The sequence below is a fragment of the Dioscorea cayenensis genome, chromosome 15, assembly GCF_009730915.1.
Source record: "Dioscorea cayenensis subsp. rotundata cultivar TDr96_F1 chromosome 15, TDr96_F1_v2_PseudoChromosome.rev07_lg8_w22 25.fasta, whole genome shotgun sequence".
NCBI classification, from domain to species: domain Eukaryota; kingdom Viridiplantae; phylum Streptophyta; class Magnoliopsida; order Dioscoreales; family Dioscoreaceae; genus Dioscorea; species Dioscorea cayenensis.
Genome location: NC_052485.1, coordinates 20,928,899 through 20,951,531, shown reverse-complemented (window position 1 = coordinate 20,951,531; position 22,633 = coordinate 20,928,899). Strand labels below are relative to the sequence as shown.

General features: G+C 32.8%; 2 protein-coding genes across 3 annotated transcripts; both read right to left on the bottom strand.

The window, feature by feature from the left end:
* Positions 1-46: 46 nt before the first annotated feature.
* On the bottom strand, positions 47-6,686 carry LOC120277472 (GPI transamidase component PIG-T-like). The gene is made up of 6 exons (XM_039284331.1): positions 6,400-6,686; positions 2,649-3,845; positions 2,304-2,453; positions 1,978-2,158; positions 561-783; positions 47-466 (listed from the first exon to the last, which is right to left on the bottom strand). Exons 1-5 carry the CDS (start codon positions 6,658-6,660, stop codon positions 602-604), a joined length of 1,971 nt encoding a protein of 656 aa, XP_039140265.1. The 5' UTR covers positions 6,661-6,686; the 3' UTR covers positions 47-466; positions 561-601.
* An 11,857-nt stretch (positions 6,687-18,543) lies between these two features.
* Positions 18,544-21,538, bottom strand: LOC120277899 (sialyltransferase-like protein 1). Of its 2 annotated transcripts, none has more exons than XM_039284758.1 (2): positions 20,646-21,538; positions 18,544-20,154 (listed from the first exon to the last, which is right to left on the bottom strand). In XM_039284758.1, exons 1-2 carry the CDS (start codon positions 21,314-21,316, stop codon positions 19,665-19,667), a joined length of 1,161 nt encoding a protein of 386 aa, XP_039140692.1. In that variant the 5' UTR covers positions 21,317-21,538; the 3' UTR covers positions 18,544-19,664. The 2 variants fall into 2 exon arrangements, with proteins under 2 accessions (XP_039140692.1, XP_039140693.1); XM_039284759.1 differs by having other exon boundaries at positions 18,544-20,001.
* Between the last annotated feature and the right edge of the window lie 1,095 nt (positions 21,539-22,633).

Genomic DNA, 22,633 nt, shown 5'->3' with positions numbered 1-22,633 from the left:
CCTTAATAACAACTCTTGAAGGTAAACCATACATAAGAAAGAAACATCAGAAAACTTGGCAGTGACACCATGGAATATATTTCCTCTGAATTCATATGTTACATTGTTAACATAGTTTTAACTTTTCACAAATAGATAGTCTAGGTTCAAAAAGGAAGAAAATAAAGCAAAGTAAAATAAAATAAATCAGGCTTTCTGGCAATCTATCAAGGTTAATAGCTCGATTGCAAGGCCACCGATTTCATCATGACTTAAAAAAGGGACCTGAACAACAAAACTGATCCTGCTCAACCAAATGATCCTTGTACACATTCGAGAAATTCCATGCCTTCGTCAACATAGCCAAGGTGATTTTCTTCCTGAATCACCACATGAGCTGAACTTAAAAGATTTCTTCATCTAATAACAACAGTTTTCAATTTCTCTGATCAAGTATAGTTTGTCGGCAATCAGCATCCTCAAGTGACTAATAAACAAAATTTAAAACATTATGAGCACATTGAGTAGAGAAAAAAAAATGTAACAAGCAAACAGAAGTAAATGATCAGGCAGGAGGCCACCTTCTAATGGCATGTGCACATTGTGTAGAATCAGCCAGAAATTAATCTATATTGGAGTAGTAATGCCAAAGAACGGCAAAAATAGCAACAAATATGACTTTGAATAACCACTTGGCCCCCGGTTTAGATGATGCAGTGGAGCCTGACGAGGATTGGTGTGATTCTAGAGTCCGTCCTTTCAACTTAGACAATAATCTGGGTATAAGCCCAACCTGCTTGGAGTCTGTAACAAGCATTAAGATAATAAGAATCACAAACAACATAATACAGCTATTCACAAAACTAAGAAATTGAATATTCAAGATGACACCATCGCTTCTTGCCAATGTCTACTGTATGGCACAAATTGGAAATCATAGCATTTCCACCAGCAAACTAAAAAAGTATTAGGAACAAGGTTATCATTATGGTACTAAGATCCAATTGTCAACAAACTGAACCAAGGTAACGAGAGTAGCTCTTGGCAACAACAAATTAATCCCACAAAAATCTCAATAAATAGTGTTCATGACTGCCTTGAAAGGAATGCCATCATAATGAAATAAAGTAGGTCACATTTTTTTTTTTAAATTGTTTTATATTGCTCAGCAAGCTTAGTCATGGTTTATATCACCAGTAGATCATATGCATTTATCAACAAATTACACCTTTCTAAAAATCAACATCAAGGTTGGCAATTGAAAGCACTTTATGCCTACCTAGTGTCATATAATATATACACCTTATATTAGAAATACAAATCCATATTGTATTTACTCAAGAATGCAAACTATTGAAGCAAAATAGCTGCATGTGTAATATCAACTACTAAAACTCACCAAGTGCTCATGTATCCATAGCAATGACATGTCCAATTAGCACAAAGTTGGGTGTTTTTCTTTGCGACATCAAACATCACTCTAATAGAAATATCTTCCAATTTTCATTTATGATATTTATGACTTACATAGAAGTGTATTAAGCACCTCAAACAAATAGAGGTAGCAACAAGAGAACGATAGAGACTAAGTAAATCGACATAATCAGTTGTCTCTCACATTATATTCACTTTTGAAATTTCCTTAGCATCCAGCCCAAAAATAATGACAATAGTTTTGTGTTTATGTCTTAAAGCTTTACAGTTTTACTAGTTTGGCGAGGTATTTAAATGATATCACAAGTCATCAATACAGTATCATTGGTATGAAGAACCATCTTTCACTTTTGAAGATGAACCACAAGGTTACAAGTAAAAAACCAAAACTTTAAACCAAAAATTTTCAGTTATGATCTTTTCTCTTGAAATCATTACATAAGACAAATGTCTGATTTGAAGGAGGCCGCAAGATTCACTTTCATAAATGTACATGGTACTAATAAGGGAGGTTAATCAACAAAAGAGCACAAAATCCAATAGATCATCAGGATGCAGAATTACCTTTGCTTTTTAGCAATCGCTCTTCCTCACCAATCCTTCTCCTCAAGGCATTGAGCAATGATCCAAAATATAATGCCAATACAGTGCATGTGAAGGTGATCACATTATAAGGCATGCTAAAATCAGGAGTGGTCAAAGGCACAAGCAGAACTTCAGTGTAGGACTGTAAGACAGTTCTCTTCTGCAGATAAGAAATTCAAAATTATAAAGAATTGACATTAACGGGGTATGAAATTAATAAAAAATTATTAGTTTATGCAGGCTCTCAAAAAGATAACAAAATCAATATTTTTTTCTCTTGAGCAGCAAAAATGTCAGTGAGATACCTGAAGTTTAAGAAGCAGAGGGGGGTGTTTTAAGCAGTTGCCTTCAAGATAGCTTCTGCTTGAATAGAAATCAGGAAAACTAACTACAGCTGATGGAATGTCAAATCCTTGATTAGCATCTGGTGGATACTCATCAATGTGTAAGAATCCCTGTGACAAAAGCCAGTTCAGAAAAGTTGCATTATCAATCTTGCATTACAAGTGTAAGAGGCTGTGAGTCAACAAAAAGTAAAAAAACTGAAATGAGTGCAAATCACTACAGGATTAGCCAAACAATGACCATTTATCCAATGCGTTTGTGGGCATGAAAGGGATGGGACATACAATATAATCAAATAATCATACCTTGTCAAAGTCCATTGCCAATGCAGTTGAGTTCATATCACAAGGGAATCTAAGCATCATTTGCAATGACCCAGGAGAAACCTTGTCTTCAGAAGGGGATACACTTATCTTCTCAACCACATCTACAACGGGCACAGACCTCCCATCTATAAAAATTTGAAGTGTATGATAGTAAACTTTAACATACCAGGGGACGACCTGAAAAATAACAGCACGAACTGTACATTTGTGGGAATCACTTAAGAACTGGTCACGAGATTGAGTTGGCTGCAATGAGAAAGCAATGGAGCCCCTCTCATTTCCACTTCCCATTAGAAACCTCCTTGCATGGAATGGTGCCTCGGGGCATGACCAGACTAAAGGAAGCTTCCACTTGATCCCCACATCAAGAGGTTCATACTTGCTGTATTTCACAACTTTGAACTCATACAGTATTGAACTGCTTTTACCCTCCATAGAATTGTGCTCTTTAATCACCCTGTCTGGTGCAACAGACAGGTCAAAAGCTAAATTATTCCATGATTCTCCAGCTCCCAGTTTCTCAAGTTCAGTAGCCAAACCATCTTCCAGTTCAATGAATATTGAACTTGCTTTAGCAAGCGCACATTGTCCAGTAACCTTCTTTTTAAACATTGACATAATAGACCAATTTGGTTGAAGGAATCTATCATAAGAATTAGGCATACCATTCCTTTGCACATTGGGTTGGAGAACTACAGTGAGTGTTTGATCAAGAATTATACCACTTGCGTCAGATGAAAATAACTGCAATCTTTGAGAGTGGTAATAACTTTTATAAATAGAAGGCCTGTCTAACAAAGAAGCTAAACCAGCTTTGTCTCGACAAGGAAGTAGTTTTAACCAAGGAGTCAAATTCTCCGTACAAACTGCTTCACGAGGCAATGCCCCATACCTCATGGAACTTGAATTTGTACGCAGCCCCCAATGTGGTGCAGAATATGCTGTTGAAGACTCGAGAAAATTGACAGAAGAGCAGAAGATGCCTGATAGAGCATGGGTAAGACCTTTCCAGCTCTCATTAATATCATTTACTGGAAGATCAAAGACAGCCCACATCTCAACTCCAGGGGGCTTGGCATTGATGTTTGACATTGGATCAGATCCACCCCAACTTTCGTAGTTCCAACGACCCTGGGTGAAAGACAACTCAAGTTCTCTGATATGGAACTTCTTTACCTGTTTCAGCATCAAATATGTTGCATATCAAACATTGTTTGTTTTGAAACAGATAAGGAGTAAACAGAAGAACATGCATGAGTACCAAACAATAAACTTCACTGTAAAAGCTAATAACTACTAATTATCATCAGCATCATCACAAAAAAAAAGTCTCAGATGCCAGGAAGTATGGGGGCAGATTTCAATACCCAGAATAACATACACCAAAAAAAGATAGCATATGCACTCAATCCATGCATCACTAGGGAATCGTTAATCAAAGCATGTCAAAGCGCACTCTATTAGCTTAGGATAAGCACACCAACAACTTTCTGTGCCTATTCTTTTTTATGGTTTCCCATAAGTAATTTGTACACATCCCCACATAATACATATACAAACTATGCATGCCTCAATCTATTTTCAAGAATTCTCGAATTGGTAAATATTTTTTCCAAGTAGTTCAGACTTTAAATAAGGGCATCAATACTTGCACCATAGTGACCCAAAGAACTTGAAACATAGTATGTATTCATTTATTTTGGTTTAAGGTACCAACCATGAGGAATTACTGGTTGTCAAAGTGAATGTTTTGCAAGTGAAATTTTGTATGCATAAAAATCCTCTAATGAAGTTCAGTTTACTCATCCAACACTAAAAGGATTGCTTAATCATATTCAGGTGGCAAAAAAATTTTAACTGTTAATGGCGTGCCAGTTTTGTGCAAGTACAGTAGAGATTATTGAAACATTGACTACCATCTAAACTGAAATCCGATAACCAAGAGAACTGACTTGCAAATCTATTGGAGGAAGTTCTACTGAATTTTGGAGTTCATTTCCACAGTACTGCACCGCTGTGAATCCTTCACTCCTATTGTGCTTTGAGATAAAGTTCTGTAGGACAAAGAGGTTTTCGAAGAAAGAAGCTTTTGCCATGTTCATAATTTTAAAGGCTACTTCCTGTGGCAGGCCAGAGAACCACTTTTTCCTGAAACTTCCTTTATTCCTATGAGTAGAGAATCTCTCACAATTATACAGAGAAGGAGAAAAAGGTAATTTCCAATTACCTTATGGTCTAGATTTAGATGACCAACAGAAAACAATTATTAATGCATTATGGCGAGCTTCTACATCTCTAGCAAAAACTAGAGCCATGAATGCATTATGCTACCATCTGAAAGAACAAGTTACAAAAAGAGATTATGAATATTTTGTCTTATATGATGGTGCTAAGAGAGGAGTCTATCATACTTGGGGAGCTCTTCTTAAAGCAGTAGGTCGCAGGAATACTCCACAAGGATGGAGATGTTTCTATTCCAAAACAGCAGCAGAATCATCACTGGCAATCTATCTCGGTACCAGTAAACAAACAGAAAGACAACAGGTCCCTGACCTTATTGATCTTTCACCAGAACCTCAACAAAAGAAGAATAAAGGTAAAGAACCAATGGTTTCTATTAATGATTTAAGAAGATCTTTTGAAATTTCTAACAATTTTAAAGTACTCTCTATAGAAAAAGAGATGAAGGATTGCCCTTCAACAAAGAGAACTCTCTGTGAAATCAGAGACGAGGGACTGCCCCTCAACAGAAAAACAAAAGCCGATGGTTTGAAGCTTCAAACCAAGGTTTCACACAGTAATAATTATGAGAGATTCTCTACTCTCATGGGAATGAAGAGAAATTTCTAGAAAAAGTGGTTCTCTGGACTGCCACAGGAAGTAGCCTTTAGAACTTCACTACGACAGATGTCCCCTTAGAGGAATAACGGAGGAACTCTTTCATAATGGTATGCTACTCTTACTAAAATTGAAGCAGAACGTACCAACATTCTTCAGGCCAAGGATAACAGAACTACTAAAAACTTACGTATCACTCACTGAAACAACATATGTACATATTATAAGTGAGTTACCTAAGTTTATTGCTAATGAGTATAGATATGCTACACATAATATCTATCTTAGCAGGCATGAACCTCATTGGCTCCACTATTCGACGCCATATGCACAATGCAAGACTGATACTGATTATTTCACTTTTTACCATGTAAATATTCATGGTATGAACTCACAATGGGAGCTACTAGGAGACTCTTAGTACCAAAGTATGGGTCTTCAATGGAGTTGTCAGACGTCTACTTCGCCTCTTCCCGACATTACCAGGAGCTATCTACGAGAATGAAGTCATTCCCATGCAATATGTAGTTTTACATAACATGCTCCTCTGGGAATTTGTTAAGCTGGGCAGTAACAAGTATGTGCAGACTCTAATCAATTAAAAAGAACAAATTTTCACAAAAGAAAGAGGGAAGAGAGTATATACTAAAATTTCAAGGTAAGCACAAATTAATTCCTCTCAAATTCTAAAAAAGAAAATAAACCATCAATGGAAATCCACACCAAGAAATCAGAACAAAAGCCATAGAATTAACTATCAAAAATCTGAAACTCGCCTCAAATTACTACTAATTTCTAACCTAAATATCAACGTAAATCCAATAAAACCACAGAAAATTGAATCAATTAAACCATAAAAGAAAATTTAAGAAAAGAAAATAGGGTAGTGTACCAGCTGTGCGATGGCCTTGGGGAAGAGATGATGGTGGTGGCCAATGGAGTCAGATGGGGGGACTGTGCTCTGGAAGTGGAAATGGGCCAGGATCTTCTTGTCCGGCAATGGCTTCAGCAGCAGCTCCTCAGTGAACTCTTCTTCACTTGCCTCTCCGGAAGAGGCTATGATCCGGTCGAGGAGATCGCAAGACAAGAAGATTACAAGGAGGAGGAGAAGGAAAGAGGTGTGGATCGTCGCGCGCGCCCGCGTCGGCGCCATTGTTGGCCGAGCTCTCGAGACCTCGAACTCGGCCAACAATAATATATTAAAATTTTTATTTTTATTTTTATTTTTCATGTAATTTTAAAATATTATATTAAATTTATTTTTCATGTATTTTTATAATATTTATCAGTTTTTTTTTAACCCCGATGCCGGTGTTTTTTTAATTTCTAATTTTCTATGTAGTTATTAAATTATTTACAAAATTTTTAAAAATTAAAAAAATGTAATATAATTAATATAAGTTTACAATTTTAGTTAATTTTTATACTAATGTTCATTTAATTATTAATAATTTGTTTTTATATTAATTGTCAACATTATTTTTCCTTTCATTTTTTTAAAGAGTTTCACACTTTAAAAAAAATTAAGATAAATCCAAAATCTTTAAATAAAAAACAAATTCCATTATCTCCAACAACAAACCCAAAACACTCATATATATTATCATCAACATATTTTTTTTTTGTTATTAAAATTTTAATTTAATAAATTTATATTAAAATTTTTAATTTTTTTTAATTTTTATTAAATTTTATTAATTTAAAAGTTCTTCAAGTTGTATTTATTTATTTTTATTTTATATTATTTTAGTTTTTTAAAAAATATCAAATTGTAGTAACAATAATCAACAAATATTAACTCAATTTCTAAACCGACTCCAACAACCGGTTAGTCTATTGATATCAAGTCCTTTGCCCTTAGAAGTGGTTGGTTTATATATCAACATGTCATATTATTCACGTAATTATTGATAAAAAGTAAAATCCATATCACATAGTTTATATTAAAAAATATTTTTAAGTACCTAAACAAATGTATTTTAAACAGGCATCAGTAAATTTGTAAATAATAAATTAAAACTTTTTATGTATAAAAAATTGGTGAAAATTTACATAGTTAAAAAAAAAATTAAAAGAAGAAAAGAAGAAATTAGGAAGATAGTTCTAATTTAAAGTCAAACTTTATTTGACAATTAAATCATTTTAAAAAAAATTTAAAAAACCCCATTTTAAATATTTTGCATCTTAAATTTATGCATATACTTCTAAAATCACTCTTAATAATTTTTCGGTTTTTAAAAAATTGTGATCATTGGCATGCCTATAAAAATTCAAATTTTTGTTTCTAGTTTTTATGTCCCTCCAATTTGCCAATTTAATGTGAAATCAACAAAATTAAGTAAAATAAGAAAAGAAAATATATGAATTTAAGTTTCTAAACGAAACTATTATTAAAAATTCAAACCTATATTGATTTTACTTTGAATGTATATGTATATATACATATACAGAGAGAGAGAGGGGGTTTACATTAAGTTTATTATTTTTTATTAAATTGTATTAAAATAATGACCTCAAATTGTATAGAAGCACACTGTATGAATTATGAAGGATAACTAAGTGTTAATGTTTTTTATGCATTTATTATTGTGAGTATTATGAGTTTTTTTTTTTTAATACTTTGTTGCTATGAGCTATTGATTAATGTGATTAATTGCTAATTTTTCATTTTACTTTTTTAAAGTTTTCGATATTAATAGTAGTATGTAGAGATTAAGCTTGACTATAAGCTAATTTTATATAAATTCTGGTTTGCAGATTTATGTATAAAAAATAGAATAATGATAAAAAATTAATTTTTATAAAAAACACATTTAAAAAATTATATTTTTCGGTATGCTCCCCCAATTAAAAAATTTTACAAATTTTTTAAGTCAAACCGGTACTCAAATAATGGATGTATATATATGTGTGTGTGTATATATAATATTAGTAGAATATATGAGTAGTTTGTTTATACAATCATTCAAGGAAATTTTTAATTTGTTAAAGAATTATCTAATAAGTCTTAATTTTTATTTATATTTTGTTCTTGTTTAATTTGTTAAAGAAAAGTAATTGCAATGAAGTTTTTATTGTAAAGCACCAAATACCTCATAATGGAATTGCTTGCATTTAAAGATAAAAATATAGTTATAGACAAAAATAGTATATCTTATTATTTAAATAATCATTGATTAAAAGTCTACTTAAGATATATTTAAAATAATTTATGTGCATAAACAAAAGATATAAATTTTTAAACTAGAAATGGTAAATTTGTGAAAGTATCATTATATAAAAATTTTGTAAAAAAATAGATTGATTTCACTTTCACCAACTTAATATAAGAAATAAATAAATAATTGTATTTATTATAAAAATGAGGAGAATAACTTTTATAAATTATTATTAAAAACTTGAATGTATATTTCTTTTTAAATTTATTGGTAAGAATTTATACATATTATTAAAAAGTAGATGTATAATATGTTCTTAAAATGTTTCAAAAATTAAATTAAAATAATTTTTAATATATTTTAAAAAAAATTATTTTAAATATAATATTAGTAAGTGAAAACATTTAATTATACTTATTTGTTTGCTCGATAAATGTCTATCAAACCTTTTAAAACCAAGATAAGCAAATAGTTTTCATTGTGCCTGGTTATTTAATCATAATATTAGAGTTTAATTATTGTTTCAAAACCATTAAAATTATAAAAGCTAGAGAATTTGCCTAATTGCATGTCCTTGATTACAGGGTTGGTGTTTTCAACCAGAGGACAAAAGGTTTTCTAAGTCAATAATTAAATAAATGAAATATGATATTTATTGGTCTTCTGTAATCTTAATATATATTATTCATAATAAAAAATTAATCATATATTTTAACAATAATTCAATTGTTAAGAATATATGTTATAAATGTAAAGATAGTAATAAGAATAGAGAGCCAAAGTATTTACCAAAAACTCAAAAAACCCTGAAGAATTAACTTCTTCTTCTTCTTTTTATTTCTCTCTTTTCCTTCTCTTCTCTATATCACAAATCATACAAATGAGGGGGTATTTATAGGGTTATAAGAGTTGAATGAACGGCCAGGATCGATTTGATCCGACGGTCCAAAATACCCTGGTTGGTGAATAGTAACAGTACCGTCGGCTGTACCACCTGGCGGCTGCTACAGTGTTGCGATTGCTACAATGTTTTCTAGATGATTCTACAGTAACATCGTCTGCTACAGTGATATTGCTACAGTGACATCCATTAAAAAATATTTGTTTATAACACTCCCCCTTGGATGCCTACGACCAAAGGATATGCCTCGTTAAAACCTTGCTAGGAAAAACCCAATGGGATAAAAAAAAAACCTAATTAAGGAAAAAGAGTACACTATCCTTGGTACATTTGAGGGTTACTGCCTCATTAAAAACCTTGCCTCGGAAAAACCTATTGGGACAAAAACCTTGGCGAAAGAAAAAAGAGTACAGTCTCCCCCTCAAATAAATAAATTTTAACTTATATCAGAAGTACTTACATCCTTAAGTCTTCGCATCCCGATTTTGTGTATAAGTCTTTGGTGAATGCATTTAGGAAGTGATTTTGTGAATAGATCAGCTTGATTCTCACTGGATTGAATCTTTTGAACTTCTATAACGCCTTCTTTCTGGAGATCATGAGTGTAGAAGAATTTTGGTGATATATGTTTCGTTCTATCACCTTTAATATAACCTCCTTGTATTTGAGAAATACAAGCACTCGTTGTCTTCATAAATTATCGTATCATTTGTTGTTACTCGATGGTAATTTGCGGGATGATCAGATATGCCCAATCATAGATCGTAACCATTGGCATTCACGACTTGCTTCATGGAGAGCTAGAATTTCAAAGATGATTTGATGAAGTAGTTGTAAGAGTTTGTTTTGTGGAACGTCATGAGATAGCTGTACCATTGTAAAAAAACATGTATCCAGTCTGAGATCGCCCTTTGTGAGGATCGATGATACCCAAAGATCAAGAAAACCCCGTGAGGTTGGATGAAGATTCTTGTCGATAGAATAAACCCAGATCTGTAGTTCCTCGTAAATAACGTAGCACATCTTTTACTCATTTTCAGTGTCTTCGTGTCGGTGTAGAACTCGTATCTTGCTAGAAGATTTCATCGCAAAAAGCTATATCCGGTCCGGTATTATTTGCAAGGTACATTAATGCACCGATTGCACTTAAATATGGAGTTTCTGGGCCAAGAATGATCTCTCCTTCTTCCAGTTGGCGAAATGGATCTTTCTGAACATCAAGAGTTTGGACGACCATTGGCGTACTCAGTGGATAAGCCTTCTCCATATTGAATCTCTTCAAAGACCTTTTTTTGTATAGGTTGATTGATACACAAATATTCCTGAGGATAAGTGCTCGATTTGTATACCCTAGACGTAATTTGGTCTTTTCCCAAATCTTTCATTTCAAATTCTTTTTCTCGGATATGATCGTCAGATTGCAATTTCGTAAGGAGTGCCTACAAGATTTAAATCATCCACATATATCGCTATCACAACAAAAACCGTTAGTATAACTTTTTAATAAAGACACATGGACATATACTATCATTTTGGTACCCTTCTTTTTATAAGATATTCACCGAGACTGTTATACCACATCCGTCCCGGATTGTTTTTAACCCATAAAGAGATCTCTGTAATTTAATAGAGTATAAATGATGATTATTTGTAATGTTTGTTTTTTTCTATATCCTTCGTGGATTTTTCATATATATGTCATTTTCAAGTAATCCATACGGATATGTCGTGACAACATCCATCAACTCGCATATCTAATTTATTACTCATCGTCATGGCAATTAAAAAAATCGAAAAAGTAATTCCATCCATTACAGGAGAGTATGTCTCTTCATAATCAATACCGTGCATTTGAGAAAAAAACCTTGAGCAACCAGTCTTGCTTTTGTATCTCATAATTTGATTATTTTCATTTTTTTCTCACAAACACCCATTTATAACCGATCGGTTTTTATCCCTTCCAGTGTTGGCACTATCGTCCCCAAACACCTCACGCTTTTGATAGGGAATTTAGCTCACTGGATAGCTTCTTTCCATTTTTGGCCAACATTTCTTTGTCGACATTCTTCAATGGATCGTGGCTCGGATCATTATCGGATTTATTTCTATATCTCAGTAGCCACATTGTAAATGAATATATCATTTATTTTCGGTCTCATGCCGATTCAATCTTTGACCATCATCTACATAGCAAATTGAATTTTCAACATTTTCAGAAATATCATCCCCCATTGATTCTTCATTAACTTGTTCTGAGGGTTTTATAATTTCCTCTTCCTTTTCACATGGGAGATCATTATCTTTATTTTTCTGCTTCCTTTTTCTAGGAGCTGAATCTTTGGCACCAATTGGTCTTCCACGTTTTTGTCGTGGTTTATTTTCTACTTGATTTTCTTTCAATGGATTCTTAGGAATCTCAATTCTTGCAGGAGCATTGGCAGCTGGTATATATGATTTGGTTATCATTTTAGTATCAATGAATGCATCAGGTATTTCATTTGCAATATTTTGCAATTTAATAATCCTTTGAACTTCAAGTTCACATTCATTGGTACGAGGATCATATGTATGTAATCGTGATGCATTCCAATCAATTTCTTTTGGCTCATTTGCGTAATCATTTCTCCCCCTAATGCAGGGAAGACAGATTCATCAAAATGACAATATGCAAATCTTGCAGTAAATACATCCCCTATTAATGGTTCTAAATATCGTATAATTGATGGGGAATCATAACCAACATATATACCAAGTCTGCGTTGTGGACCCATTTTTGTACGATTTGGTGGTAGTATTGGCACATATACTGCACAACCAAATATTCTTATATATGAAATATCAGGCTCTTTACCCATAACAAGTTGGTGTGGTGAATATGAATTACATGCAGTGGGTCGGATCCGTATTAAAACTGCAGCATGCAAAATAGCATGACCCCACGCACATGTAGGCAGTTTCGTCCTTAATAACATTGGACGGGCAATAATCTGGAGTCTTTTAATTAATGACTCCGCCAACCCATTTTGGGTATGTACATGAGCTACTGGATGCTCAACATGTATTCCAACTGCCATACAATAATCATAAAATGATTTTGATGAAAATTCACCAGCATTATCAAGACGAATTGTCTTTATGGGGTAATCTGGAAATTGTGCTTTAAGCCTGATAATTTGTGCCAACAACCTTGCAAATTCTACATTCCTTGTAGACAGAAGTGAAACATGGGACCATCTAGTCAATGCATCGATTACAACCATAAAATACCTAAATGGTCCACATGATGGTTGTATTGGTCCACATATGTCTCCTTGTATTTTTTCTAAAAATTTAGGAGATTCACCAGTCACCTTAGTTATAGAAGGTCTGGTATTAGCTTTCCCATTGAGCATGCTGAATATGCATATTCATTATGTGTTAGGATTTTATAATCCTTCAATGTGTCCATGAGAACTAGTAATAATCCGACGCAACATAATAGCACCCGGATGTCCAAGTCTTTCATGCCATATTTTAAATATCTTTGGGTCATTAACCTTCCGGGTTAATACCGTATGTGATTCCATCACTTTAATACGTATAAAATATAATCCTGAGGATATACAGGGAAAGCTTTCAAGTACACGTTTTTGGCATGAAATAACTTGTGTAATATAAAGATATTCTTTCCCTTCCTTATCAACCGTCTCTAAATGATATCCATTGAGACGCATATCTTTAAAGCTTAAAAGGTTCCTCCTATACTTAGGGGAATAGAGAGCATTTTTCATCTGCAAGGATGTTCCATTTGGCAACATCAATACTGCTTCTCCAGAACCTTAAACCAGGTCTGATGACCCTGCTATTGTGGCTATACATGCCTTTCTCATTGATAAGGATATAAAATATATTTTTCTTGTCAAAATAGTATGCGTTGTCCCACAATCAATAAAGCATTCATCATCAACCATGCTCTAATAAAACAAAAGAAAAACATAATTTAATAAAACATAAAGACATATTACAAACTAGTCTATAAAGAAACCTGACATATCTAAATATGTATTTTCAGTTATATTTAAATTATTTATAGAATTATTATCTATTGGATCAACTATGGGGTTGTCAGCAAAATTTATCTCAATATCTTTACATTTCTTATTTTTAAGTGATTCTTGGTAAAGATGGACAAAATGTTTAGGGGTCCTGCAAATTCTGGACCAATAACCTTCCAGGCCACAACGATAGCATGTATCCTTCTTTGTCTTTGATCCCATCTTGTGGCTTTGTTGTTTTTGTTGATGTACATCAATTCTGTTATCGCGTGGTCCGATATTATTTCGGCCCCCACCACGACCGCGTAGTCCTCGACCACCATAATTTCCTCGTCCACCGCGGTTTTTAAAACTAGCACCGCGACCACGCCATCTTCTTTGCCCAAAATTAATTTCTGGCAGTGGTGCTGATCCAGATGGTCGAGATTGATGATTCTGAATCAACAATTCATTGTTTTGCTCCGCCACAAGGAGACAAGAAATTAATTCATAGAATTTTGTAAAATTCTTTTCTCTATATTGTTGTTGTAATATAACATTTCGTGCGTGAAATGTTGTAAATGTTTTCTCGAGCATCATTCCTTCTGTCACTGTTTCTCCACAGAGACGTAGTACTGAAACAATTTTAAATAGCTCTGAATTATATTCTTGCACGCTTTTAAAATCTTGAAACCTGAGGCTTGACCAATCATTACGTGCTTTGGGTAAGTAAACCATTCTGAGATGCTCAAATTTTTCTTTCAGAGATAACCACAATTCTTGTGGATCCTCAATGGTCAAGTATTCATTCTTCAGGTCATCATCAATATGATGCCTTATAAATATTAAGGCCTTTGCCTTATTATCACTAGGCTCATTGTTATTAGCCTCAATAGTTTTACTCAGGTTTCTTGCTTTCAGATGGAGCTTGATATCGAGGCTCCAGGATATATAATTGCTCCCCGAGATTTGAAAGGCCTCGAATTCTCTTTTTGCAATATTTGTCATTTTCTTCAAAATAATAATATAGCATGTAATTAGAATAGATAATACAGAATAAAACATAAAACATCTATACTGTTCATATATATATACGGTATTGTTCATGTATGACACTATTCATATCTACGGTAACACTGTCTGCTACAGTGATATTGCTACAGTAGACATCCATTAAAAAATATTTGTTTATAACATCGATAAAGTTTTTAATTCATCAAAGAATTAGTTAATGAAAAAAAATTGACAAATAGATTTATAACCTATTAATATTGCATCTATTACGAAGGCCATTAGTGTGGGAATTTAAGTCCCCTGAATTTGAATATTGCAGGACATAGTGATGGTAGCGAGACCCTAGTTAATAGTGCAAGTCTATAGTCCAAACTCCATATTGTTGGGAAGCGCATGATTAGATTCTCAACCAGTGTTCATGCCCATTGTTATTTATGCGCTTGTTGGATTATTATATTTATAGTATATATAAACATGTTTTTGATTAGGCCAATAAAATTCAAACAACCAAACCTCCCATATTATTAGAAAAAATCATAAATTTCAAACATATTATAAATAAAAATATTAAAATTTGTTTTGTAATTTATGTTTTGGTCCTGCATTAAATAAAATAGAAAAATTCAGAAAAAAAAAAATCAAAACCATTTTTTTTAATTTTAATGTTATAAAAATTCAAAGATCGGAAATAACAAAAAAAATTTCCAAGGTTTATTCTAGCCCACCTATGTAAAACAAATCTCCAAGAACCTCGGAGACGATGCAATGCCTGCATATTTTCTAAGTTTAATTGTTAACTTTTACAACATTCAATTTCCTCCAATATTTCAAAAATTTATTAAAAAATATTTTTAGATTTACCACTTTCATATGATAAAGTTATAAAGATATATAATATGATAACTCTTTTAATAATAAAATTAATTTTAATATATATAAAAAATATCATAATTTTGCTTAATTAAAACCAAAGAAAAAAAATTGAAGATGGAACAAATAAAAATGCCATGTGATCTTACCAATGTTGTCAAAACCGGACCGGCCCGGTCAGTCCGATCAGAAAAACCGGGAACTGGCCATGAGGCCGGTCCGGCTACCCCCTTTGACTCGGTGTTGAGATAATCCGGCCAAAAACCGGTGACCCGGCCGGTTAACCCGGAAACCGGTTGACCCAGCCGGATCTACCGGGTTAAAAGAATTAAAATTTTCAAAAAAAATGAAAATTTTCTATGGCGAGTGGCTTCAACCAACGGCGGCGAGCGTGAGAGAAACGAGGGAGAAGCGGAGAAGAACAAGAAAGAAATGAGAGAGAGATATGCCGGTGGAGATTGCTAGACCAGAAGAAATGAGAGAGAGAGACGCGAAAGAGAGAAAGAGAGACTGAGAGAGTACTTAAGAAATTTTTAATTTTTTCCCCCTCGTTGATAAGTCCCAAGAGTTGGAAGGATTTTTTTTTTTCTTCTTTGTGAGTTCCAAGAGAGAAGTGTGGCAGACGATTAAAGCTTTTAAATATTTTATTTTATTTCAATATTTTATATAAAAGTAAAACTTTAAATATTAAATTTAATTATATTTTAAATATTTTTAAAATCAATGAATATATATAAAATAAAATTTTAAAATAACATATTAATTAATTGTGCTTTTTTAATTATTAAAAATATAAGTTATATTATTTTTTTATCATTATTAATTATTATAATATATTTTTTAATATTTTATTATTGACCCCGGTTCAACCCCGGTTTAACCCGGTCAAACCCATCGACCCCTGACCCCTAGACTTGGCCGGGCCAGGTCTCACTACCTTGGATCTTACTAAATAGTTTTTGAATTTTTTTTTTTAAAAAAAACCAAAGTTTTACCACTCAAATTCCATGAATTGGTGCACGCGACCCTCATTTTCACAGGGAACTTGGTTATATTATATACAAATAAAAATAATGTTATATAGAAAAAAAAACATATATTATTATTTAAATTATTATTGAAAAAATAAATAAATTCATAATAACATATTTTATATTCAAAATAGTTTAAAATACATTAACAAAGTTTGGTAATTTAATTTTTAAACTAAAGTAAGAAAGCATGTAAATAATAAATAAAATAATAATTTATATAGATATATTTATTTTATAAAATTATAAATAAATACTCCATCCAAACATACTTTAAATAAGTTTTACATAGTGTTTGAATTCAAAAGTATGAGAAAAAAAAAATTTAACCATTATTTAAATAGACAAATTTTATTAAGAGAAAGAAAAAAAGGATTTTCTGATAAACATTGTTTGATTAAGAGAAAGAAAAGATAACCACATATAATAATATGATTTACTAATTATACTTTTATTATTAAATAAAAAATTACTTATTTCCATTTTAAACACATGCAGTTTTAAGCAAATTTTTTTTAAAAAAAATAAATTATTATAATTATTATTATTTTGAATTTGATTTTTATACTTTAATTTTGTTTTTTCTCAAATACGATCATTTGTTTTTTCTTTGGAAATATATCATACATTATTTGAAAACCTAATTCCTCCTACATCTCTATTGGATCATCACAAAATCATCTTATCATATTGTTAGTAAATCTATTCTAATATTTTAATTCATAGTATAATAATCATGTTAAATTAGATAATTTTTTTTTCTCACTCAAAGAAAATTTTAATTTTATTTGTACTTAGAATAAAATTTGGATAGCACAAAATTCTATTGAGACAATTTTTTTTAAGAATGAATTGACAAATAAAAAACACAACACAAATAAACAAATAAGCAAACAAGAAAGAAATATGTAAAAACAAAGATCTGCTATGAGTGTCATGTGAATACTTGATTAAAATAAAATTAGATTGAAAAAAGTGAAAGAAGAAACTTATAAAGTGGGGTTATGTAAATTAATTTTTTTAAAAAAATAAGAGTATTAAGATCTTTTAAAAAAAATTTAAAAATTTTAGAAGGTTCTCCCTCCCCCGGCACCCCAAATTGGGGGGCCAAAAAAAAGTGGGATTTTGTAGGATTTTGGATAGTCAGAATTAACTCATCTTTTCCGTGATACCCTCTAAAACTCTCGCTTTACTTTACTTTTCCTCGGCGGCCCTTAATCCAAACATAGCATTAACGTCACGTCACGTTAATTCCATTTAATCAAATTTAAATTTTTGAAGGATTGTCATAATAGTAATGTTATACCGTTTAAATCGTTTTAAATAATAATTTTTTCAATAAAGCGTTTTAAATAATAAAATGAAAAGTCCAGTGAAAAACTGAAGAAAACCATACATTAGTCATTGCTCAAGAAAAAAAATATAATCAAGATCATAATATAATATATACATACATATATATATACATATACAATATCATTATTTCAATATACCCTAAATGAAAAAAAGTATCATATAATATTAGAGTGTACTAGTCATAAAAATATATTTCAAATTTAGTAATAAATTAATTATTACTTAATCAATGATTCAATAAGATATTTTAATTTGTTAAATATTTAAACAAATAGCAATAAAAACTTAATTCTACATTAATGGCTTTGTTTTAATAAAGTTATTTATTCCAAAAAAAAATTGTAATAACATTCTCAAGAGAAAATTTTTAAGAAATAAAAATTTTCTAAATGCCTTCTTGAACCATGGTCCGGTATGAAATAAAAAAAAACATGTGGTACCTGTTCTGACTTCAGCTTCTTGTTTCTTCTTGAGATTCTTCAACCTTAAAAGAGATAATACTTTTCCATTAATTCCAAGTCCTAAACATTAATTTCAAGCTACTAGCAAAGAATTCAACAAATTAGTAATTCTAATATGGTATTTTCTTGTATTGAAATCAGAATCAAAGAACTGAAAAGAATTAATCTAGAAAAGTTTGACAGTATCACCAACACCATGATTCAGTCAGTAATTTGCATGCATCCAAACCACTGAAATAATCAATTATTGAATACAAATTGAAAAAATGGACTCTCAGTCTCAGAATTAATAGCAAAACTAAAAGAAGCTGCAGTATTAAGTATGGTAATGAATAAGTAAAAGGATAAATGAATAGCTTGTCTGCATGTGCATCATATCTACAACAGTACTGGAGCTCTTTCAGTGCTGACAGAGAAGTAAATGCTGCAGAGAAAAAGAGAAGGTGTTTTTGCTGCAAAATAAGAAAAATATAAACAGTTCTGTTCCAGTAAAATGAAGACATACATCAAATGAAAAAAGCAAGAAACATAAGCTTTCCTAGTACTAAAACAAGTAGCAATCCATTTGATAATGAAGACAATGATGTATTGCCTAAGCAACAGAAACATCAGCACTGATGAGCAGTAGCACTCAACTCATAAAACTTATCAGAATACACAAAGATAGTCAATCAATATCAATTAACCAATGATAACCTTAATGATAGATACACTCATATGGATCTTCTACAAGCATTTTAGTATCTTTTACAGAAGGGAAATCAGATATTTATAATCCTTAGCAGAAGAGTTACCATAAACACTAATGTCCATATACTATGGCATAAGAAAAAAAAACTAGAAAATAACACAGGCATTCCATAATAATACAACCATGAGTTATTGTTTTGTTTGCTTACAAAAACCCATGCAAGTTCAGAAACCTTCCAACAAAATAGTATTTGCTGATCGGAAAAAACAAATCGATTCCAGAAGGTGTTTCAATCTGTTAAGTGTAAATACACAGTGGTTTTCTGAACTAATGGCTATTACAACAATGAGTTGAATACTGACACTCAAACTACAAGGTGGTGCTGTCAATATCATGATGACAAACCAGACAACAACATAAAAAAGAAAGAAAGAAAGAAAGAACTAAAACAAGAAAACACTACTTTTAATCTATCTAATTCATCAAAGAATGTGAGCAAAATACCAAAAACATGTCTCTCTAATCCAAGTTTACAATGGCAATTGCTTCCAAAGCTTAGCATGGAAAATGATATAGAGAAGAATTTTGTCTTCCATCTATAGTGGCACTCCTAGTCATCCTCTTAGAGGAAAATTACAGTTACAATATGGCATGGAGAGACCTCAATGGTAGAAGACAACTGGTGGAACCTTAAAACCAGAGTCTTTAAGGAACGGTATTACCTGTGGCCTCTCAACAAGATCCTGATACAACACATACTCAGCTTTGTAATCATGCAAATCCAGTTCTGCTTTCTGATTGGTATGGTAATGATGCTTCGCATCTGTTGCCTTCCCAAATCCAAAAACACTAACCTGGTCGCAAACCCCCACAGCAAGCATTATCGCTTGCATCCCCGATGAATAATGAAATAATTTCTGATCATGTGTTTTTGCCCATTCTTCTGGTGCCTTTCCTGTCTCCTCTACAAATAGTTTCAGTGAATAGTACTTCACAATCCTGCCACATAGTAAATCAAACCGGGGATCGGTGATAAGCAAAGGAGCCTTGTGAGAAGAGTTACAGACTGTGTAGTCGAGCAAATGTGCTGGCTGACAAATATACATGATAATTGGGACCGTATCACCGTAAGGGTGGCAGAAACAGCCTACCCTGCAAGAAAAGAGCCACTTACTGATATTAATGAAAACACCCTTTTGCTAATATTCCTATGAGCATTCAGACAATATTGTCCAAAAATTTAACTGCAAAATGCATATGTGGAAAGAATTTTCTTAAAATAGATTCAGCAAGATTATGCAAAGGTATACATTGTTAGGATGCATAATTCTCATCAGATAATAACAACATGATGGTTTACTAAGACTAAACATTGAAACACGTGAATGAAGTAACCATGAACCGCAAGCAATGAACAACTTGCCAATAACTACTAATCCAGTTTCAAAAATATTAACTACAAAATGAATATATGAAAAGAAATTTCTTTAAAAAAACAACATTTTTCAGCAAGATTGTGCAAAGCTGGCATGGATAGAACGCTAATTCTCATTAGCATAACAAGATTTCATTAATCTACAAATGAAGTAACCATGAAGAGCAATATCTGTTAGAGAGTTCTAAAATTGAACAAGAGAACCAACCTGCGAGCACAGAGGTGAAGGATGTTACTGTTGACAAAGGAGAGGCCGGTCTTCGAGCCGACGTTGCGTTGGTATCCTTCTATGCGAGCATTATTGAGCCGGATAACCAAGTCATGGCTATCAATCAGCGTCCCATGATCACTCTTCAACAAGATCCCGCTATTCCCCACAACCGCGCAGGAGCCATACCTCCGCCGCTCCCCCTCGACACGGCCAAGATGGCGATCAATAGAACCCTTCACCAAATCAGCAAGTTCCACCATAACCTCAGGCTGGAACCTCAAGCGGCGGATCCAGCCCTGGAGCAACCGTCTGAACTCCGGAAGCACCCGAAAGTCCTTCGTTGTTCGAAGCCGGACCATAGACCGAGGCCGAGCCTGAAGATGGTTCCCACTCCGGTAAAGCGAGATCGACCGTTGCCGTCCACGGCCAGGCAATGGTAACTCGCGATCAATAAGCTCATCCACCTCCTTCCTCAGCTCCTCCACTCCAACATCCGCAGATGCAAGACGGACAAGGGTGACATTCGGCACAGCAGACAAAGGGGAGAGAAAGGGGCTACCAGAGGGTTGAGAGGGGATGCTACGCCGAGCAGCACCAAGTAGAGTGACGGCCGTCGCAAGGGCGATGAGGAGGAGGAGGCTGAAGGGAACCCGAAGCGATCGTTTCATCCTTGATGTCAGATCGCCGGAAAACTCAGCGTAGACTCATGGCAACAGTGAACGGCGAGGAAACGGTGCGGCGGCGATGGCGGCGGACAATGGAGGAGCATGGAGGAGGATGGAAACCCTAGGAAGGAGAAGGAGGAGGAGGAGGATGGTGAGGATTCGGGAGCGAACGGAAGAGAAGACAAGACGATACCATCGAGCGTTGTAGCTCTTTTTGGGTGAAGACGAGGGGGCGGCTTCTGATTGCTTGGTACTTAAATATTAAATATTCTTTTTTTTTAAAAATAATAATAATAATTTTGTATGTATGTATTATTATATGAAATATTATTTATTTATTTATTTATTTATTCGGAAGAAAAAAAATTTAATGTTTGTTTTGGGGGATGTTGATTTTTGATATATCACGTGTTAGAATATGAGTTTTATTTTTTTGTGGCTTTTTTGTTTTTGTTTTATTATATAGAAATTAATAAATTAAAATATTATATTTATAAATATTAAAATAAATATTAAGGGGGTGTTTGAGATTTTTTTTTTTTGGTGGAACGAGAGTCACATGTTCTTAAAAATAATACAGTGAGGAACTATAAACCTATAAATGAGTATAGATTCGAATTTGAAATCAGTTGCTTAAATTTTATAATTATAGGAATTTTTGAGAAAATTGGAACTGTGTTGGTCCTTAGTCTGTGGAGACTCGACAAGTGAATAGAAAGCTAGATCTACATTAGATTCTCATTTGAATTACCCCATCAACTCTTTTGAAGAGATATTACTTGGACTAGCCTCTTTTGGTAAATTGAGATAATGGATACAATAATATGATATTTTTTTAATAAGAAAAAAATAGTTGTACAAAATAAATAATAATAATAATAATAATTATTATTATTATTATTATTATTATTATTATTATTATTGTTAGTTCCGGTGATGTGGTTTGTGGTTTAGTGAACACTCACAACACTCAAAGAAAAACTCACACAAACCAAACAAGAAGGAGACACACAAGTTTGGTAACCCAGTTCGGCTTCCTCTCGCCCTACGTGCGGGGCCAAGCCCGGGAGAAAAACAATCCACTAAAAGAGGTGAAAAATACATGAGTACAAAACACTCATCACTCACTCACTCAACAATAATGAACACTACCCTCTCTAGATTGTCTGGTGCTCACACACTCTCCTCCAAGAGTTACTCAAGAGTCACACTTACAATCTACGAGCAAGGTAGCTTATATAGACGCCTCAACGTCCCAAATATAAGCACATACCTCTTTTTAGAATCTCCGTGCTACTAATTTAAAAACCGCTAAAATTA

Excerpts from the sequence above, each read along its gene's own strand:
- LOC120277472 (XM_039284331.1), bottom strand. The coding sequence starts at position 6,660 with ATGGCGCCGACGCGGGCGCGCGCGACGATCCACACCTCTTTCCTTCTC. Across the intron at positions 3,846-6,399 it reads CCAAGGCCATCGCACAGCTG|GTAAAGAAGTTCCATATCAG; the intron begins GTACACTACCCT and ends ATGCTGAAACAG. Across the intron at positions 2,159-2,303 it reads CTCTGCTTCTTAAACTTCAG|AAGAGAACTGTCTTACAGTC; the intron begins GTATCTCACTGA and ends TCTTATCTGCAG.
- LOC120277899 (XM_039284758.1), bottom strand. The coding sequence starts at position 21,316 with ATGAAACGATCGCTTCGGGTTCCCTTCAGCCTCCTCCTCCTCATCGCC. Across the intron at positions 20,155-20,645 it reads CTTCACCTCTGTGCTCGCAG|GGTAGGCTGTTTCTGCCACC; the intron begins GTTGGTTCTCTT and ends CTTTTCTTGCAG.